Raw genomic sequence first — 18,411 nt, 5'->3', positions numbered from 1 at the left:
GTTGGGGCCAGCTGCCAGGGCGACTTGTGTCTCCCAAGCTGCTCTACTGTTTACACAAAGTCTAGAAAGGCTAAAAAAAAGAAATAGAGAAAATTCAAGTGTAGGAAGTTGGATATGTAGGGTCAGAAATGTGAATGAGAAAGAAGAACCAGGGGTAGGCTGGATGCATGTCCAGAGGGATGAGCAGCCGTTTTGGCTCCAGGGAGAAGGGAGGGATGGTTGGAATGATGGATTTTTCTTTTGTGCTTTCTTATTTTTGTACTTTGGAGAAGTCTGTGATGAATGAGAGGGCTGCTTGCAGCTCTGAATATCCTTTTATACCTAGGATGCCCTTAGGAGGGAAGGGGGAACAGCGAGTCCGGAGCAAGACCTGAGAAGCAGCTTACCGCAGCGGAAGGAGGATACCCCAGGACGTGGGTTTCCTGTTCTGGTTGTGTGCCCAATGGCTCTGTGACCGTAGCAAATCACTGACCTCTCTGAGCCTCAGTTTCCTTCCCTGTAAATGGAGGTAACTGGACTGAATGTTGGACTGAACTAAGATTCCTTCAGCTCAGTGGTGCTGTGTTCACTGGACTCCGATTCTCTAAAAGCCAGGGATGTCTGTTTTCACCTCTTTGGAAAGTTTGGGAGAAACTGTGCATTATCCTCTGATCCATGGTCTTGCCAGGGAGGGTGAGGAGCTCAGGAGAGGGAGAAGGGTCTTGTTCTCTTCCCTCTGCCCACTCCAGCTGCATCTTGAAACACAGGCCTGCTATCCCACTCTTGGGCCTCTAGGTGGGGGGGCCCAATGCTCATTGCCCAGGACAGTCCCAGTTTATTTGCGTTGTCCTGGCACGGTAATTAATTGTCCTCTTTCACTCTTGAGAGTGCCCCATCCCTGCATGACTACCCTAAGAAACTTCAAAGGGTAGTAAGGAATTTAATTTTTGGGGGTGGGAAATCCTGGTTGATTATTTAATTTGGTGTCTTCTGGGATTTCTGTGAAGATGCAGCAGAGCCTCTAAAAAGGAAACAGTAGTTCCCTGAAAATCTGTTGAAGAGTGGGAAGAGATGTGAACTGTAGGCCCTAAACAGCTCATTTCCCCAAATCTTTTCCTGAAATGACTTGTATCATTTTTTTGGCAAATTTTTTTTTTTTTTTCTGATTATAAAATACAACATTCATTGTATAAAACTTAGAAAATAGTGTAAAGTATAATTAAGAGATTAGAAGCCAGCTATACTCTCACCACCCAGAGGCAGCTACCGTTAAAACCTTGGTGTATTTCTCTTCTCTGCTTCATTGATATGCACAGTTTGGCAGATTGATTTTCTTTCCAGGAAACATTATATTGTGTTTTCCTTCCCTAAAATTACTTTGCTGTTTTCCTCATCCTAGACCTTTTAAAAGCAGATATTTTTACTTCCTATCGTCAACACATCAAATTAATATCACCTTATTTTTAACTATTGGTGCCATCCAAGGTTTTAAAAGGCACTTCCGAGTTAGTATTTCATAGGGACACTGTTTGGGATTAAATTTGTTGGAGAACTTTCTCTGCATTTTAAGGAGGAGAAATACTGACACTCAGAGCGAGTGGTTACCGGTTCAGGCATCATTGTCCACTAGGACCTCTATTGAGCATCTTCTGTGTAGCAAGGGGTTGTAGGGCCACAGCCTGGCCTTGGCTTCTCCAGGCAGAGTTAGTTTACCCTCTCATATTGTTTACATTGTGTGAGCCGGACTCCCTGGGATCAAATTCTCGCCATAGGACCTTGGGCAACCTGGCTTGTCTGCAAACTGCTATAATTATAGCATCTACCTTATATAGGGTAGTTGGAGGATTTAATGAGTTAATATAAGTAAAAGTGCCTAGATCTGTGCCTGGCCTGCAGCAGCACGTGCTCAGTAACTGTTAGCTGTTGCTGTTGTTGTTGTTGTTGTTGTTAGTGGTAATGCAGAGCTTTGTGCAGTTAATTCCAGTCTCTCACTAGTGAGGCTGTGAGCTTCAGGACAGTGACTGGTGTTTGTATCTTTGTATTCATTTGTCTAATAAATGCCCGAGCTCTCTGATGTGCCGGGCACTGTGCTAGTAGCTGAAGAGACGAATAAGACCTGGCCCATGCCCTGCACAGAGGGGAGTGGGGAGAGGGGCTCATGCCCAGGTCACTGTCACAGAAGACTATGATGATCAAGGGTCAGACAGGGAGGGCGGTGAAGGCCAAGGTGGTCATTGCAGGCTGGAGTGGGCATCTCCAGGTGGAGATGTCTATAGTTTGGCCTGAAGGATGGGTAGGAAAAGCACAGGTTTTGCCTGGAGTGCACCCTTTGCCTTTCAGAGGGAAGAGCTGAGCAAAGAGTAAACGGAGAGAGCTGAGGTGTGCCTGCAGTCATTTTTCAGAGCCACTGGACGTAGCTCCCTTAGGGATATACCAGCCAAGATACCTTAGAATCTGCCACAGCCATTTCAGACCCAGCTGGCTGCCTATCCCCACTTAACCCCCTGTGGCCTTGTTTCCCCTCTTTGTCAAATAGGATAGCAAGAAGATCTACTGACCACCATGCTTGGTGTAGCTTCCCCATGCTGTGGAGTATATCGGATGCTTTTCTCCAAGTTTAGCCAACTTCATGACCACGAATTGGACTCTAGTGCATTGTCTTCACTGCAGGACTGGGGTATGATAAATGAAAGCAAGGTCCCCGGGCAATGTGCACAGGCAGGGACAGCAGTTACGATTTGAGATGTGGCTTATCTTTCCTTTAGTGATCAGGGCTTCCATATTGAATTTCAAAGACAGAGAAGGGAAATACGAAGATTTAGAAAGAGTGCCAGTGCTCGAGTGGAGATTGAGATGAACTTGTCCAACGTCTTCATTTTGCAAATGTCTATTCTGATGCCCAGAGAAGCAAAGTGTTTTACCCAAGTTTATCCAAAATTTAGTGGTGGAATCTGAACTCCAGGAGCTGGGGGCTGCTGACTCTGGACTTTGGGTCCCTTCCTGGGAAATGTGCTACCTCTTGCTATCAAAGCCTTTGTTTTCCTGACTTCGCAAGAACCCACAAGTATGGGAGAAGGGCACCAGGACTTCAGTGATTCTGTAAACTGTGCTCTACCCAGCTTGCCCTAGGTCAGGGGGGTTCTTGGACACCCATGCTGATCTTGTTGACTCAGTAAGTTTGGAGGGCTGCCCTGGGCCTCCAGGATGTTTAAGCCATCACCCAAGACAAATTCCTCAAAATGTGCCACTGGGAAAAATCAAGGTAACAAATCAAAAAGCCCAATCTGTCCCTTCCCTCAAACCCTTTAAATCAAGGTTCTAAAGTGGGAGTCCAGACCAGCAGCATCAGCAGCTCTTGGGAACTTGTGAGAAAGGCAAATTCCTGGGCCCCAGCCCATTGCTACTGAATCAGAAACTCTGGGAGTGGGGCTCAGTCATCTGTGAGTTTAACAAGTCTTCCAGGTGATTCTGATGACTGAAGCTTGAAAACCTTTGTCTTAAAGATCTCTCAGGGCCTGGGATAGCTCAAGCCTTTTCTGATTCATTCGTTCTGGAAATCCACCCCCACACCCACCCATCTTTTTCCTTCCAAGAGACCATCCCACATTCCAGCTTGCCGTTTGGGGTGGAATAGAGAGGAATGGAAAGGAATGGGGGGTGGAAGGAGAGGAATGGAAAGCCAGTAACCCTGCAGCAGGAAAAGCTGTTTGCCTTGGCAGGTTTGCCTGGACTTGGAGCCAAGATTCAATCAATCCTAATGATTGACTTTATTTAAGTGATTCTCCTACTCTCTTCTACCTCTTCTTGGCAGTGGGGGTGGGGGATTGGTCAAGGAGCTGGGGAGGAAAAGGACCAGAGCTATTCTCTGTCCCACTCTGATGCTCACACCCCTGCTGCCAGGTCCACCAAGGCACATGCCTTCCCCCATAAAACCACACCAGGTGGCTCTTTTCTCTCTCAAAGTGGGGTTTTCATTTTGTACCATTAGCTTAAATCATTGGGGAGTTAACACAATCCATGAAATCAAGCAATTAGGTGGTGAGAATTGGGATGGCTGGTGGGGAGGGGCAGTAAAATTGCAAACTTTACTTTCCTGCTTGTCTCCCTCCCCGCCCCCCATCCCTACCTGTCCAGGGTGTCTGGGATCTAGAAAATTGGACAACTTCAGTTAAATAATTAGCCCCAAATGAGTCACTCAGGAACATTTTCTCCATTTACTATTGTTTGCAGATGACAGAAAAAGAATGTCACTTTCAGTCTTTTTTTTCTTTTCTTTTTTTTTTTTTTTTTGGTAATGTATGTCCCTGTAGTCCATAAATGCATGCAGCCTGTAGTTTGCGGTCAAGGAAAAGAGTTGGAGTTATTGTGACAAAGTGCAAGCTCCCTTCTTTGCTAAACGAATTAATGATTCCAAACATTGGCTCCTGCTGGGAACAGAAACTGTTAAGCTGCCATTGCAGGGCCTGTGTCAGGGGGGCTCATTTGGGTCCTCAGGCCTCAAAGCCAGCTCCTTCCTGGTGCCCAGACTCTGCCAAGTTGGAAGGAGGCTGCGGTTTCTCACAGCTAAGGGTCCTTACCCAGTGCTGAGACCAAGCTTTATTTGCACACTGGGTTTTGGGGCTGGCACTTGCTGCCTCAGGGGCGCCCACCCAAGAGATTTGTGAAACGGGGCTCACGAAACAGAAAATTGGATCCTCTCTCTCATCATGACTTGGTGAGTCCTTACTGCGTGAACCATCTGGAGGCTCTGCTTGGGGAGGAGGAGGTGTCAGCCGAGCCCAGGGGGCTGACGTGGGGGGTGTCCTCTGTGGTCCTCCTGATGGACGGGGCCAGGGGATAACAGGCCGCTTTGTATAAGAGTTTGCCAGTCTCATCTCTGTGATGAACTTCTCAGATTGTTGCCCCTGCACCTCAAATATCTATTGGGAACTTCAGCCATCTCTGAGAGAGAAAGTAATTTAGGAATCAGTGTGTGTGGCCTGCTGTCGGCCCCAAGATGGTTTTTCATTAGTGCCTTTTGGAGATAATGTACCCAAAGTGCTCACTCAGCTGTCCCCAGAATCTGCCAGGATGCCGTTCATGCCTTCTTGCTCTCCTGCTTGGAGGAACTCGGAATAAAGCAAAAGCTCTGGGTGAGAGGCATGGGAGCAGGCGCTGGCCAGCTGTACGGCCTTGTGTGTGTTACTTTACCATTCAGAGCATCAGGTGGGATTTAACATCCTTTCTAGCTCAAAGTAAATAATCCAAATGCTAACCTTATTGAGTTTTTATCTGAAAAATGTTAGAGATTCACTAGATCTGTAGCCCCCCTGCCCCGAATAAACAACCGCTGACAACATAGAATTCTTCCTCAAACAAAAGTCTTAAGAAGTTCTCACTAAAGCTAAGTTGCTCTATTTGAATGGAAGTAGAGGACCTAGAAATATAATCTGTGCTGCTTTTCAGGTCTCATGTTTTGTGACTTATTCATATTTTACATATATTTAAGTTCTTTAGCAGACTATATAGTCTTTTTTTTTTAAATTTAGGGTGTTTTTTTTTTTTTCCTTCAAAATAATACAAAATGCAGTTTAAAAAGTCAACCAGAAAGAGGGCTTTTAACAAAAGCTATAGTCCTCTGCCCCTGCCTTCTCATCCCTAATTCCCATCCCCAGAGGTAATCAGTTTCATCTATTTTAGCAGATTTTTGTGATATTTCAAAATGTGGAATAAATTAAAAACGTGCTTTTATTTCTATTTTTATTTTTTCTTTTCAGACATTATCTATTGATTCTTTTATGGAAGAAAAGAATAGCCCTCTTAGACTATCTCCCCACTCCCTCTCTCCATTCATTCCAATATAGTTATACCACACTTTTGGTTAAATTAATATTCAATGTTTATCATAATTATGTACATATTATTTGCTGCTGAGCCATGTAGTGTACTGCATTTGTAGTTTCTTTTTTGTTTTACCTTGAGATAGTAATTGCCTCAGTTTATTTGCCTACTTATTTATGCTCCCTTTATGAATCCAGCCCCAAACTCTTTGGGCAGATCAACTCATGCGGTCATCTACATCAGGTAAACTGCCCCACTGCTCTTACCTCCTCTTCCAGTCTGGGCTGATTGAGCTCTCAGTCTGCCACATGGCTGTACTGGAAACACCATGGTAGGGCTCCCTTTACTTTCATCTTATGTTGGATCTTTGGTTTCCTGAATCCCATGTCTTTTTCTTTCCTGTTTACTTCTGCATTTTTGTGGAGTGCATCATCAAGTAGTTTCCTAAGAAAAGATACATGGGAGATACCTTTTTAAAAAACCTTTGAATGTCTGAAGATGTCTTAATTCTACTCTTACACACTGACTGATATTTGGTTTGAAACCAATTTTGGAAATTTTAAAGGCATTGCTCCATTATCGTCCAGCTTCTAGTGTTGCTGTTTATAAATCCATTGCCATTTTGATGTCTGATCCTTTGTATTAGATGCATTGCCCCTTTTTCTCTGGAAGATTTTGAAAGTTCTCTTTATCTCTAGTGTTTCTAAATGTTATGATCATTGAGTTGGACACTGTTTAATTTGAGAACTCATGTTCTTCATTTCAGGAAAAATTTTGTGTATTGTTTTTTGGGTATTTTTCTCCCTTTGGTTTTCTTGGGTCTTTCTTTCTGTAATGTCTTTTATTAGATGTTGAAACTCCTGGATTGATCCTCTGTTTTATCTTTTATCCTCCTGTTTCTCATCTCTTTGTCATTTTGTTCAGCTTTCCAGGAAATCTCTTCAGCTTTATCTTAAAGCACTAATATTGAATTCTTTATTTCTGGTCTTATACTTTAAATTTCCAAGTACTCTTTCATGTTTCCTGAATGTTCCTTTTAATAGCTTTCTGTTCTTGTTTTATGAATACAATGTCATATCTAAGATGATTAATTATCATTTTAGAATGTTTCCTTTCATTCCCTGAATTGCCTCTGTTACCTGTGAGATCTTTGCTCTGTTTGTTTTGTCTATTTTGGTCTCTGTTCACAGTTAGAGCCTTTCCTTAAAGCTTGTGCCAGTCCTCCGCCATCCATTTGAATTTAAGAGTGAAGCACTAAAAATACAATTGGAAGCTTTTTCTGTATATGCACAGCTTGTGGTTTGGTGGGTCTCATTTTAGAATTTTGTTGGGGCGACCTGTCTTTTCTTTTGGGTTACTAGTTTCTTTAGAGAGAAACCCTTTAATCCTCTGGCTGGGGGATATGATATAAATTTAGTGACCAGAGTTCTGAGAGCTGAGAGTCTCGCTGATTACTCTGCAGCTTTCACTTAACCTGCTGCTGTGGTGCAGCTTCTTCCCCACACCATGCCCTTCCCTGTGTCTGGTGTCCCCCAGCCCCAGTCTCTCTGGTTCAAACTTTCTGCATAGGATAAACCTCTCGGCTGCTGCTGGAGTTGGCTAGGGACCGTCACCTGGCTTCATGGCCCAGGAGAGGGGATGTGGAGATTTTAGACCGATGCTTATATTTACTGTAACCTCTAATGGAATTCAGAAGCTCCCAGTGGCTACAGTTCATGAGCATTTCTGGGTGCAGTGTGGATCAGCTTGCTTCTTAATGACATTCTGCCCTGTAAACAGCTAGGTTTCAGCTTTTCTTCCCCTGTAAAGCCAGGTTCCACTATCCGTTTGCTTTCTATTATACAAAGTACTGTTGATATGTGTTTGTTTTCTTTGCCATTTTCTTACATATGTTTATAACTTAAAAAACAATCTATAATTTTAAGCCTGATTTTAGGAAGGAGTGGAAATGATTGTGTGGGCTCAATCTAATATGTTTGGGTAGAAGTGGCCAGTGACAAGTCTTCACAGACTTTCCAGAAGTTTGATGGCTGTCTGTTGGCACACCTTTCTTTTGCATCTTCCATTGACTCTACTTTTTAGCTCTTTGGAACTCACCCTTACCCCTTCATATCCTGACGTCCCAGAGGCCATCAGGGACACCCTAACTGCCAAGCCAAGTGGTCTGTTCTCAGACCTCATTCTTCTGAACCTCTGCAGCATTTGGAATGGATGAAATGCTTTCTCCTGTGGGTTTCCTGACTTTGGACTGGCCCGTTTTCCGCCTGTGCCTCTGATGACTTTTGCAATAACTGCCCTTTCTCTCACCCCAGTGAAGGTGCTCTCTGGAATCCCTTTCTCTTCTTTTCTTTGTTCTTTATCCCTTTACACCTTTCATTTTAGCTATTATCTGTAACTGGATGACTCACAAATCTGATTTTTGGCTCAGCCCCTTTTCCACCTTTCCCACCATCCTTCTTGGACTCATGCGGCAGCCTCATGTTACTGAGTGTATAAATGACTGGCACTTGGCAAGTGGTTGCCTTCCATCCAGGCGTTATGTTGAGGTAATTGAAAGAACTTAAGCTTTGTGGGGAGGCTACCAAGGAAGTATGATTTCTGAGCAAAAAATAGGGTTTGGATGACTGAAAGTGGATCGAAGCTTTAACAATGTACTTGAGTGTAAGATTGCTGAGGAAGACCCAGACACCCGTTAACTGCAGCTTCACGTTTTGGGTTTTGTACGTTTCTGGACCTCTAGCTGGCAGTGACCCACAAGTGGGTGTAATGTCCCACCTTTAGACAATGGTAAGTTGCTAAAAGAGGAAGTGGTTTTTTGTTTGTTTTCTTGTTTCAGTTGACGGTCTGCCTGTGACAGACAGCTGAGACCAAAGGCCTTAGACAGGAGTTGTAGCCATGTGCCCCAGGGTGAGCAGAGCATTTGATGAGGGAGGAGAAGGAGGAGCTCAGGGGGTACGATCTCCCTGAGGATGAACGTTGCTGGCTCCCCTATCCTGCTCAGCACGAGCTCTTGGGCTGATAACACAGGCTGGCAGTCAGACTGCACTCTGCATGTCACAGAAGAAAACCAGAGACTCAGGGAGTTCAAAACCAGATTTTGTGGTCACACAGAACCCAAGATCCAGAACTCCATCCAGCACACCAGCTGTCTCCCCAGCTGCTGCCTCTCGAGGCTTCTGCTCCCTGCCCACTGCCACCATTTGCACTGCAAACTGTGAACACAGCCCTTGGGTGAAATCCCTTGGGTCCAGACATTGCCAGCACAGTGAAGAAGGAAGGCTGGGGAGGGGGGTGGGGTGGTGATAGCTCCCAGGCTGCTCCTGGGCCGGCATCCATCCCTGCCCCAGCAGCCTCTGGATGTGGTGGTGGGGGGTCGCAGCACCTCCACGAGGCACAGGGAAATCAACCTTGGATAGCTAATTGCCTATCCAAACATTGCTGGAAATTTGCATCCCTAAAATAAACCCTTGAAAGATGGAAAGATGTTAGTAATTTCTGGCCATATGTGCCTCCCCCTTCTCTACCCTCCCCACCTCAAAAAAGAAAGTGAGCCAAATGGCAAGAAATAAAGTCTAATTCATAACACATTTCCATCATCTGATTTCCCCTCTTTCCCTCTCTGCTCCCCCCACCCATGTAAACTGAATTCCTTTACACGGTCATGGCAAAGGAACATTAATTTTTGATTTGAGTTGTGATTAAAAGCAACACAATCAAAAGAGTGAAATAGTTTCCACTGAAGCAATATCATCCTAAATGGAGTCATGGCATCATAGGAAGGAGCATGGACTTGGGGGTTAGATATGGGTTCTAATCCTGATTCTGTCTTTTAGTAACTGTGGCTTTGGACTGCTGTTACTGAACCCGAATCCTTCTCCTTGGCTATAATAAGCAAATAATCATACCTTCATCATATGTTTGCTGTGAGCATGAAATAGAGAGCCATATACAGGGCACCTTTCCCAGAGCCCGGCATGTGGCAGGCACTCAAGGAAGGCTCACCTCTCTGCAGAAAAGAGGGTGCCCACGTTGTCAGCTGGTGCTTGCATTGCCTTTCCTGGTGCTGGATGTAACTGCTCACTCCTGTAGCAACATTTGGTTCCAAGACTTAGATTTTGGGAAGTGGCTTGGAACTTAAAAACCGAGGGCCACTTCTTGGAGGAGCTTGTGGAAAGGGCAGAATTGCTCTTCCTTACATCCATGCAGTCCTCTTTACCGCCTTTCTTTGGAAAGTGGTTTCTTCCAGCCCCATGTGTTCTGTTTTTGCAGAGGGGTTATAGAGGCAGAATTGGAGACTTGACTTTATCTGGGCTTGGGCAGCCAGTCTCCTCTTGCTGGGCCCTCACTCAACCCGTGGAGAACTTTTCTCATTCAGCAAGCCACAGGCTAGAACAGGTGTTTTTTTTCTTGAGTGAGCCACCAGATACAGGGTTTGTAAGGCAAACAGTAGAGGCTGAACTAGGTGTGGGTCTGTTTGGGGATATCCTGGCAAGGCCTTGGAGGAAGGGGAGCTCTGTGCCACTCTCTACTTGCTGAGCTCTGGCCTGCTGGTCCCCACGCACTCTGTCCATAGCGAGGGTGGGAAATGCTGGGACATAGCTGGTTTAGGATGGAGGAAGAGTCTACCCTGTGGGGGCCACAGCACTGGCACATCTTTACCTGCCAGATTTTTCTGTTGAATCTAAAATCAAGAAGTCTCCAGGAAAGCCTTTTTTTAACCAGGAGGGACTCTTTTAGCATTTCATAAGTAAAGTCATTTTGAAATTTAGGTGAGGCTGGGAGGAGAGTCCGAGCTTCTCCCCCTTATTTTCTTGGTCAGTTTAATCAGTTGGGGGTTTGTTATAAAGACTTTTGGAACCCTAGTTTTCTGCCCTGGAGAAAACTCACTGGGAGAATGAGTTGAAGAAAGGAACTTGATGGGTAATTGTACTCGACTCACCCACATGTGTGCCAGGAAGCCTGGGACATCCTGAGAGGTCAGTGTTAATCCTGAGCTAGAGGATTTCACTCATGGGTGCCATTCCTGAACCTCCTCCACCCTGAGGGTTGAGATGTTTCTCAAGTGTACCAGGCTTAGGGTATTAGATGGGCCTTGATTAAGTAGGCTTCCGGATCTGGAATTCTTTCATAAGAGAAATAAAGCAATGGGAGAGTGTTTAATTTACTGGCTTCGATACATTCATTAAAGATTTGCTCCTAGCAGTTTTCTTTTTTCTCCTGCTTATTCTTGGGTTAGCCAAGGGTGTGTTTTTCTAAATATTAAACAATAAAGCCTTCACAAATCCACTTTCTCCTTTGCCAGAAGAGCCTTTTTTTCCACCAGGAGAAACTGTTTTACCATTTCTTATGTAAAGTCATTTTGAAATTTAGGAAAGCTGGGAAGAGGGTCCAAGCTTCTCCAGCTTATTTTCTTGGGTCAACTTAGTCAGTTTGGGGTTCATCATAAAGAATTTTGGAGCCATAGGGTCAGTATGAAGAGAAAGATGATTAAAAGTGCACATTCAGACACAAGTTTAAATTCAGAATTTGTGATTTGGGGCAAATAAATTTAACCTCCTAAGCCTCAGTTTTCTCATCTGTTAGACAGGGAAAATAATTATATCTTCCTCATGGAGTTGTTAGGATGAAATGAGAAAATGCATGTCAAATACTTAGCACACTTTCCAAAGTGCCATATGCCTTGTAATTGTTAGCTATTATTTAGTTCAGATACAAGACTTTCCTCATGGAGTGTGTAGGTGGAAGCTTTGAGTTATTAAAAAGAGAGGGCTTGGTAATTTTGAATGCAGAAGAATTCAGAGGATAAACAAATTATCTGGTGACTCTCATCTAAGAAATGTCTCTCAGCTCCTTTGGAAATACCTAGAACTGGTCAGTCTTAGAGGGGACTTGTTGAAAAGGGTCTCTAAGCCAGAGACCATATTAGTGACACCATGTGCTGAGTGCTTTTGCAGCCCACAGTGTTACCTCCACATTGATTTAGCTCCATCAGTAGAACCTGTGTACCCATCATTAAAGTATCTGGTCCACAGGTTAAAGATAATGTTAATGCAGGATCTGTAGAGACAAAAGGCAGAAGATGACAAAAGGAGGAGGCAGAGTTGGTGGCTGGGCTGATTTTTCTTTTCTGCCAGGGTTGTGCTGAGGAACAGAAGAAAGTGCGGGTACCATATTTTGAGATTCGGGGCAGAGATTATCACCATGCTGTATCTATTAGGACTTAACCACGAATTGCTCTACTCTCTCAGGAAGTTGAGGTGGAGCTTGATTCTATGTGGGTCTACTCACTGGGGTGACAGAACATTAGCAGCTGCCTTAGAGATGCAACTTAGGGACCCCGATTTCGCCAGTGTTGAAGATGGACTTTGATGTTATATGTACCTAAGCACAACAATTTGAAGTGCTCTTTTCACTTCCCTCTGCCAAGTGTGTACACATAGACTCTGTATGTCTTGTTTATAAGACTCAACTCTCAGGGGTTGTAGGTACTTTGGATGTTAAAAAATTCAACAAATATGTTTTCTCTTTTTTGAAAAAAAGTTTTTTTCTTTGACTGCTGAGATCTATAACTTCAGATGTTACGGATTATATTGAATTATATGATCCCCTTCTTCTCTTGAAGTATGGTTTGTTATTCTAAGTCACTGATTTTTTGGGGGGAGGGGTCTTTTTGTTTTTTTAATTGAGATTTTTCACATACCATAAAATTATCCAAAGATCCAAAGTGTACAATCAATTGCCCCCGGTACCATCATACAGCTGTGCATCCATCACCGCAATTAATTTTTTTTTTCAATGTTTAGAACATTTTCATTACTCCAGAAAAGAAAGACAAAAAAAGGAAGCTCAAATCCTTCCATACCCCTTACCACCTCCCTCCATTATTGACTCATAGTATTGGAATAGTACATTTGTTGCTGTTGATGAAAGAGTGTTAAAATACTACTAACTGTAGTAGATAGTTGGCAATAGGTATATTTTTTCCCAATTTGCCCCTCTATTATTAACTTCTAGTTATAGTGTCATACATGACTTTCATCTTCATGAAAGAGATTTCTGATATTTGTACAGTTAATCATGGACATTGCCCACCACAAGGTTCACTGCTTTATACATTCCCATCTTTTAACCTCCAACATTCCTTCTGGTAACATATGTGTCTCTGAGCTTTCCCTTTTCACCACATTCATGCACCATTCAGCACTGTTAGTTATTTTCACAATGTGCTATCGTCACCTCTGTCCATTTCCAAACTCTTCAGTTCAACCTAGTTGAACATTGTGCTCATAGTAATCAACCACTCCCCATTCTTTAGCCTCGTTCTATATCCTGGTAACTTACATTTCATGTCTGTGAGTTTACATATTATAATTAGTTCATATCAGTGAGACCCTGCAATATTTGTCCTTATGTGTCTGACTTATTTCACTCAATTTAGTGCCATCTAGGTTTCTTCATCAACCCATTTTTTTTAAGATGGTTTTGTTCACACACCATACATTCCATCCTAAGTAAACAATCAATGGTTCCCTGTATAGTCACGTATTTATGTATTCACCACCATCACCACTATCTATATAAGGACATCTCCATTTCTTTCACAAAGCAGGAAGAAGAGTCAAAGAAGGTAAAGATACAAAAAGAAAAAAGGAGAGAGAGACAGAAAAAAACATGACAGCTAGGAAGCAAAGAAAGGAAAGTTAGCATTATACTAAAGTAGAATAAAAGAGTCAGACAACATTACCAATGCCAAATCCCATACCCCTCCCTTGTGTCCCCCTCTTATATGCATTTAGCTTTGGTATTTTGCCTTTGTTACATTAAAGGAAGCATAATACAATGGTTCTGTTAATTACAGTCTCTAGTTTGCATTGATTGTATTTCCCCCCAATACCTCCCTATTTTTAACACCTTACAAGGTTGATATTCATTTGTTCTCCCTCAAGATAAAACATATTTGTACATTTTATCACAATTGTTGAGCACTCGAGGTTTCACTTAGTTATACAATCCCAGTCTTTATCTTTCCTCTTTTCTTCTGGTGTCCCACATGTTCCTAACCTTCCTCTTTCAACCACATTCACAGTCATCTTTGTTCAGTGTACTTACATTGCTATGCTACCATCACCCAAAACTGTGTTCCAAACCTCTCACTCCTGTCTTTTCCTATCATTCTGTAGTGCTCCCTTTAATATTTCCTGTAGAGCAGGTATCTTGTTCACAAACTCTGTCATTGTCTTTTTGTCAGAGAATATTTTAAACTCTCCCTCATATTGAAGGACAGTTTTGCTGGATATAGAATTCTTGGTTGGCAATTTTTCTCTTTCAATATCTTAAATATATCACACCACTTCCTTCTTGCCTCCATGGTTTCTGCTGAGAAATCTGCACATAGTCTTATCAAGTTTCCTTTGTAAGTGATGGATTGCTTTTCTCTTGCTCCTTTCAGGATTCTCTCTGTCTTTGATGTTTGATAATCTTGTTATTAAGTGTCTTCATGTAGGCCTATTCAGATCTATTCTGTTTGGGGTACGCTGCACTTCTTGGCTCTATAATTTTATGTCTTTCATAAGAGATGGGAAATTTTCATTGATTATTTCCTCTATTATTGTTTCTGTCCCTTTTCCCTTCTCTTCTCCTTCTGGGACACCCATGACATGTACATTCATGCATTTCATGTTGTCATTCAATTCTCTGAGACGTTGCTCATATTTTTCCATTCTTTTCCCTATCTGTTCTTTTGTGTGTAGGATTTCAGGTGTCTTGTTCTTCAGTTCCTGAGTATTTTCTTCTGCCTCTTGAGATATGCTGTTGTATGTCTCCATTATGTCTTTCATCTCTTGTGTTGTGCCTTTCATTTCCATAGATTCTGCCAGTTGTTTTTTAGAACTTTCAATTTCTACCTTATGTACGCCCAATGTTTTCTTTATAGTCTTCCTCTCTTTTGCCATATTTCCCTAAACTTTTTGAAGTGATTTAGCATTAGTGGTTTCAATTCCTGTATCTCAGTTGAAGTGTTAAGTTTGTTCCTTTGACTGGGACATAACTTTGTTTTTCTTAGTGTAGGTTGTAGTTTTCTGTTGTCTAGGCATCTGGTTTCCTTGGTTACCCCAATCAGGTTTTCCCAGACCAGAATGGGCTCAGTTCCCAGAATAAGGAAATATTCAGTATCAGGTTCCCTGAGGATGTGTCTCAGAAGATTGATACACCCTGTGAGACCTCAAGCCACTGTGCTTTTCCTAACCTGCCCAGCAGGTGGTGCCTCAGCCTGTAGCTCCTGACGTGTAAGGAGGTGTGGGCTCATTAGTTTCTGTTTTGTCTGTTTTCCCCCAGGATTTGGGGTCTGGTTCTGAATGGAAGGCAGGTAGTAGACCTGGGCACCACCTCTTTCCTCTTAGGGAAGATACACCCCATATGGAGTTTTCATTTGCATTTAAATAGGTTCTTTGTCTCTCTGACTCTTCTGTCTTCACCCTTGTCTGGGTCAGAGCACTGGGAACTGAAAATGGCTGAGGCTTTCTCCACTGAGCTGCTCAGGTTGAGAGAGAGAAAAAGGGACAGAAAGCCCCCTTTCAGGGCCGGTCCACAGCCCGCAGTTTCACCTGTTGGCCAGAGATAGTACCTGGTCCTTGGGCTCTCCCTCCTGGGACAGAGAAGTCCCCTGGCTCTTCAAGGTCAGTCATCACTAAAGGCTGTCTGCTTGTTGGGGATTTGCAGCTTGCATTGAACAGTCCATGTTTGCCAATTAAAACCCCAGTTGGAGCTGGTCTGAGGTATATTTGCTTGTTCAGAGAGTGCTGCTCTCTATCACAGTGAGGCTTTGCAGCTTGGGCTGCTGTTGGGAGAGGGGGCTCCCAGCTCGGGTCCATAGTTTCTACTCACAGATTCCATGCTGTGATCTCAGGCATTTCTCCCAATCCAGGTTGGCACATGATGTGTGGACAGTCATGGTTGTCCCCCAGCAGTTATTCCAGATCATTTACTAGTTGTTCCTGGTTGTTTATTAGTTGCTCTGGGGAGACTAACTAAATTCCACTCCTCTCTATGCCACCATCTTCTTCTATCTGAAGTCACTGAATTTTATAAAAGGGAATATGATTCAGTTTTGAAATTTATTTGAGAATCCCACGTCATCCTGTGGCAATTATCGAAGATACCATTAGATGCCACAAAACTAGGGGGCAGAATCTGTAGCATAAACAGTAAATAAGACCTTGATTTTTACTTATAAAACTGCCTCCGGAGTTCTTTTACTTGCCATTTGTCTTTTGTTGTACCATCCTGTTCAGCCATAAGTCTGGGTCATTGTTTTAGATGGAAAACAGTGTTCTAAAATGCTTTCTTTCCCCTTTCTCTCCTTCTCTCCTCCCTGCCCCACCATCTCTAGCACTGAGGATGAAAATAAAAGAAGTGAAAAAAGAAAATGGGGACAAAAAGATTGTCCCCAAGAAGAAAAAGCCTCTGAAGTTGGGGCCCATCAAGAAGAAGGAGCTGAAAAAGCTTGTGCTGTACCTTAAGAATGGGGCCGACTGCCCTTGTCACCAGCTGGATAACCTCAGCCACCATTTTCTCATCATGGGGCGGAAAGTGAAGAGCCAGTACTTGCTGACAGCGATCCACAAGTGGGACAAGAAAAACAAGGAATTCAAAAACTTCATGAAGAAAATGAAAAATCACGAATGTCCTACTTTTCAGTCGGTCTTTAAGTGATTCTCATGGGGCTGGGTTGGGGAGGGAGCTGGTGGGTTGGGGTGAGGGGTGGGGGAAGAGCCAGACAGCCCTGGACCCGCGGTGGTTCACACGTTGCTCCTTCTGTTGGTAGTGGATGTTGTAATCCCGTTGGCTTTGTTCTCGCAACCTTCCCACACCCTTCCCTCCATAGCCATGCTCCAGATGCCCATATAGCCAATATTTAAAGCTGCACGTTCAGGTAAGGAAAGGACCATTTAGATTAGGAAGCCGTTTTGAAGATCTGCAGTGTGAAGCAGCTCACCACTGTGCGAAAGGAGGCGCAAAACCGTTTCAACCAGAGACACAGCCACTAAGAAAGAAAAGTGTTGATAATAAAAAGAGGGGTTAGGCAAGAAGTGAGGGACAGTGCCAGGTTCTGTGACTTTCTTTGTGTTGTTACAAACTGCTTTATAGCTCTATCAACAAATCTCTAGCTTTGGGACTAGCAAAACCTAACTCTTAGTAAATCATGTCCCTTCAGTTACAGAGTAATTTCTCTTTTCTGCCGGTTTTAGACAGAAACACACAAATCACATGCACAGTGTAAGCTCAATTCCAGCACATAATAGGGGCAGGGAAGAAAAGCTCAAGTACAGGATATGTTAGAGAAAACAAGAACTAGGAGGTAGATCATTGCCTGCTCTTCTGTCAGTCTTTCCAAGTGATTTTCTTTTGTATAAATCAGCCCTTCTCAGATGCTGTGTAAGTGGCAGTTGTCAGGAGCCTCTGCATGAGCCTCATGTGGAAGGATGGCATGTGCCTGCCGTTGTGTAAAGAAAGGGAAACCCAGCGGGCACCAAACCCGCGGCAGGAGAGAGACCATGGTTTTCAGACTGAGAAGGCAATGGTTAGTGGTTTTCAAAAAAGCATATGTAAGGAAGAAAAAAAAAAGAAAAAGAAACAAGTGTTAGAAAAGCCCAGCAAGTTACTAGTCAGGTTGAATTGTGCTTGGGTGAAGATCTTACTGCTCTAATTGCCTCTGCTTGTTCACCTCACATTTTTTGAAAGAACAAAAACCCTACCTACTTTTCAAGTAAGTTTGAATGTTTCAAAGGTGTACTAAGAGCAGAGGCTCTTGATCTGTTTGAGGCTGCTTTCTCTTAGACGGTTCTCTCAGTAGGCATTTTTGGTGGGAAGTGGGTTTCCCTGGTAGCTTAGGAGTGTGGTCATTCCCTCTTGAGTAAGATTTGTTTGCCTTCTCCATTGCCCTGGCCCCGACACAGAACTAAGCAAAACTCACGATGCTTCCAATTCTTTTCTTTCCTGTGAAAAAATGTATTACTTTAAACTTGATTGCCTGTAGATCATAGAAAATCAAAACAACTTGCCTGTCCCCCTGCACTTTTTTCTTTCTTTCATTTCTGCAGAGGGAAAGTTGAGCCACACGTGTCCCTGCCGAAGGAGAAAGGCAAAATGTCCCTGCAGTTTTTCTCAAGTACCTGAGGATATTTCTTAAAGCCCTTGTGTTTAATAAGTGATGTACATAAACCCTTTCAGTTGAAACGACTTTACCTTACCTTTATAAGAAGTAATTCTAAAAATAAAATGTTCGGTTCTTCCCCAAAGCCTGACTCTTAAATCTCTGTAACCTCGAGGACTTCAGTGATTGTCCCTTTTGACGGATGTTTATTAACCCAATCTGGACACTGCAGTGAGGTTGGGCCAGACAGAAACAGTGGAAGATTCTGTTAACTGTGGAAGACTCCAATCTAAAATTCAGCCTGCCAAATTAGTTACCTATGTGAGGGTTATTCTAATTTAATTAACCTTTCACAATTAATGATGCCATCATTTTACACCTTTTTTTTTTCTAGTTGTTTTTCTCTGACATTTAATCATAAAGTGTTGGGGAACTTATGTGATTTGCTTATAATTTCAGAT

General features: G+C 43.2%; 1 protein-coding gene across 1 annotated transcript in view; it reads left to right on the top strand.

Moving 5' to 3' along the window:
- SFRP1 (secreted frizzled related protein 1) overlaps positions 1–16,515 on the top strand; it is a 44,867-nt gene extending 28,352 nt beyond the window's left edge. Inside the window, exon 3 of the mRNA XM_037813419.1 lies at positions 16,187–16,515. Coding sequence (XP_037669347.1) covers positions 16,187–16,509 — 323 coding nt within the window. The 3' untranslated portion in view covers positions 16,510–16,515. The remainder of the gene's footprint in view (positions 1–16,186) is intronic.
- The last annotated feature ends 1,896 nt before the right edge of the window (positions 16,516–18,411 follow it).

This window comes from Choloepus didactylus, chromosome 20 (genome assembly GCF_015220235.1).
Source record: "Choloepus didactylus isolate mChoDid1 chromosome 20, mChoDid1.pri, whole genome shotgun sequence".
Taxonomy (NCBI): Eukaryota; Metazoa; Chordata; class Mammalia; order Pilosa; family Megalonychidae; genus Choloepus; species Choloepus didactylus.
The sequence above is the reverse complement of the archived record's forward strand: the minus strand, read 5'-3'. Positions and strand labels throughout refer to the sequence as shown.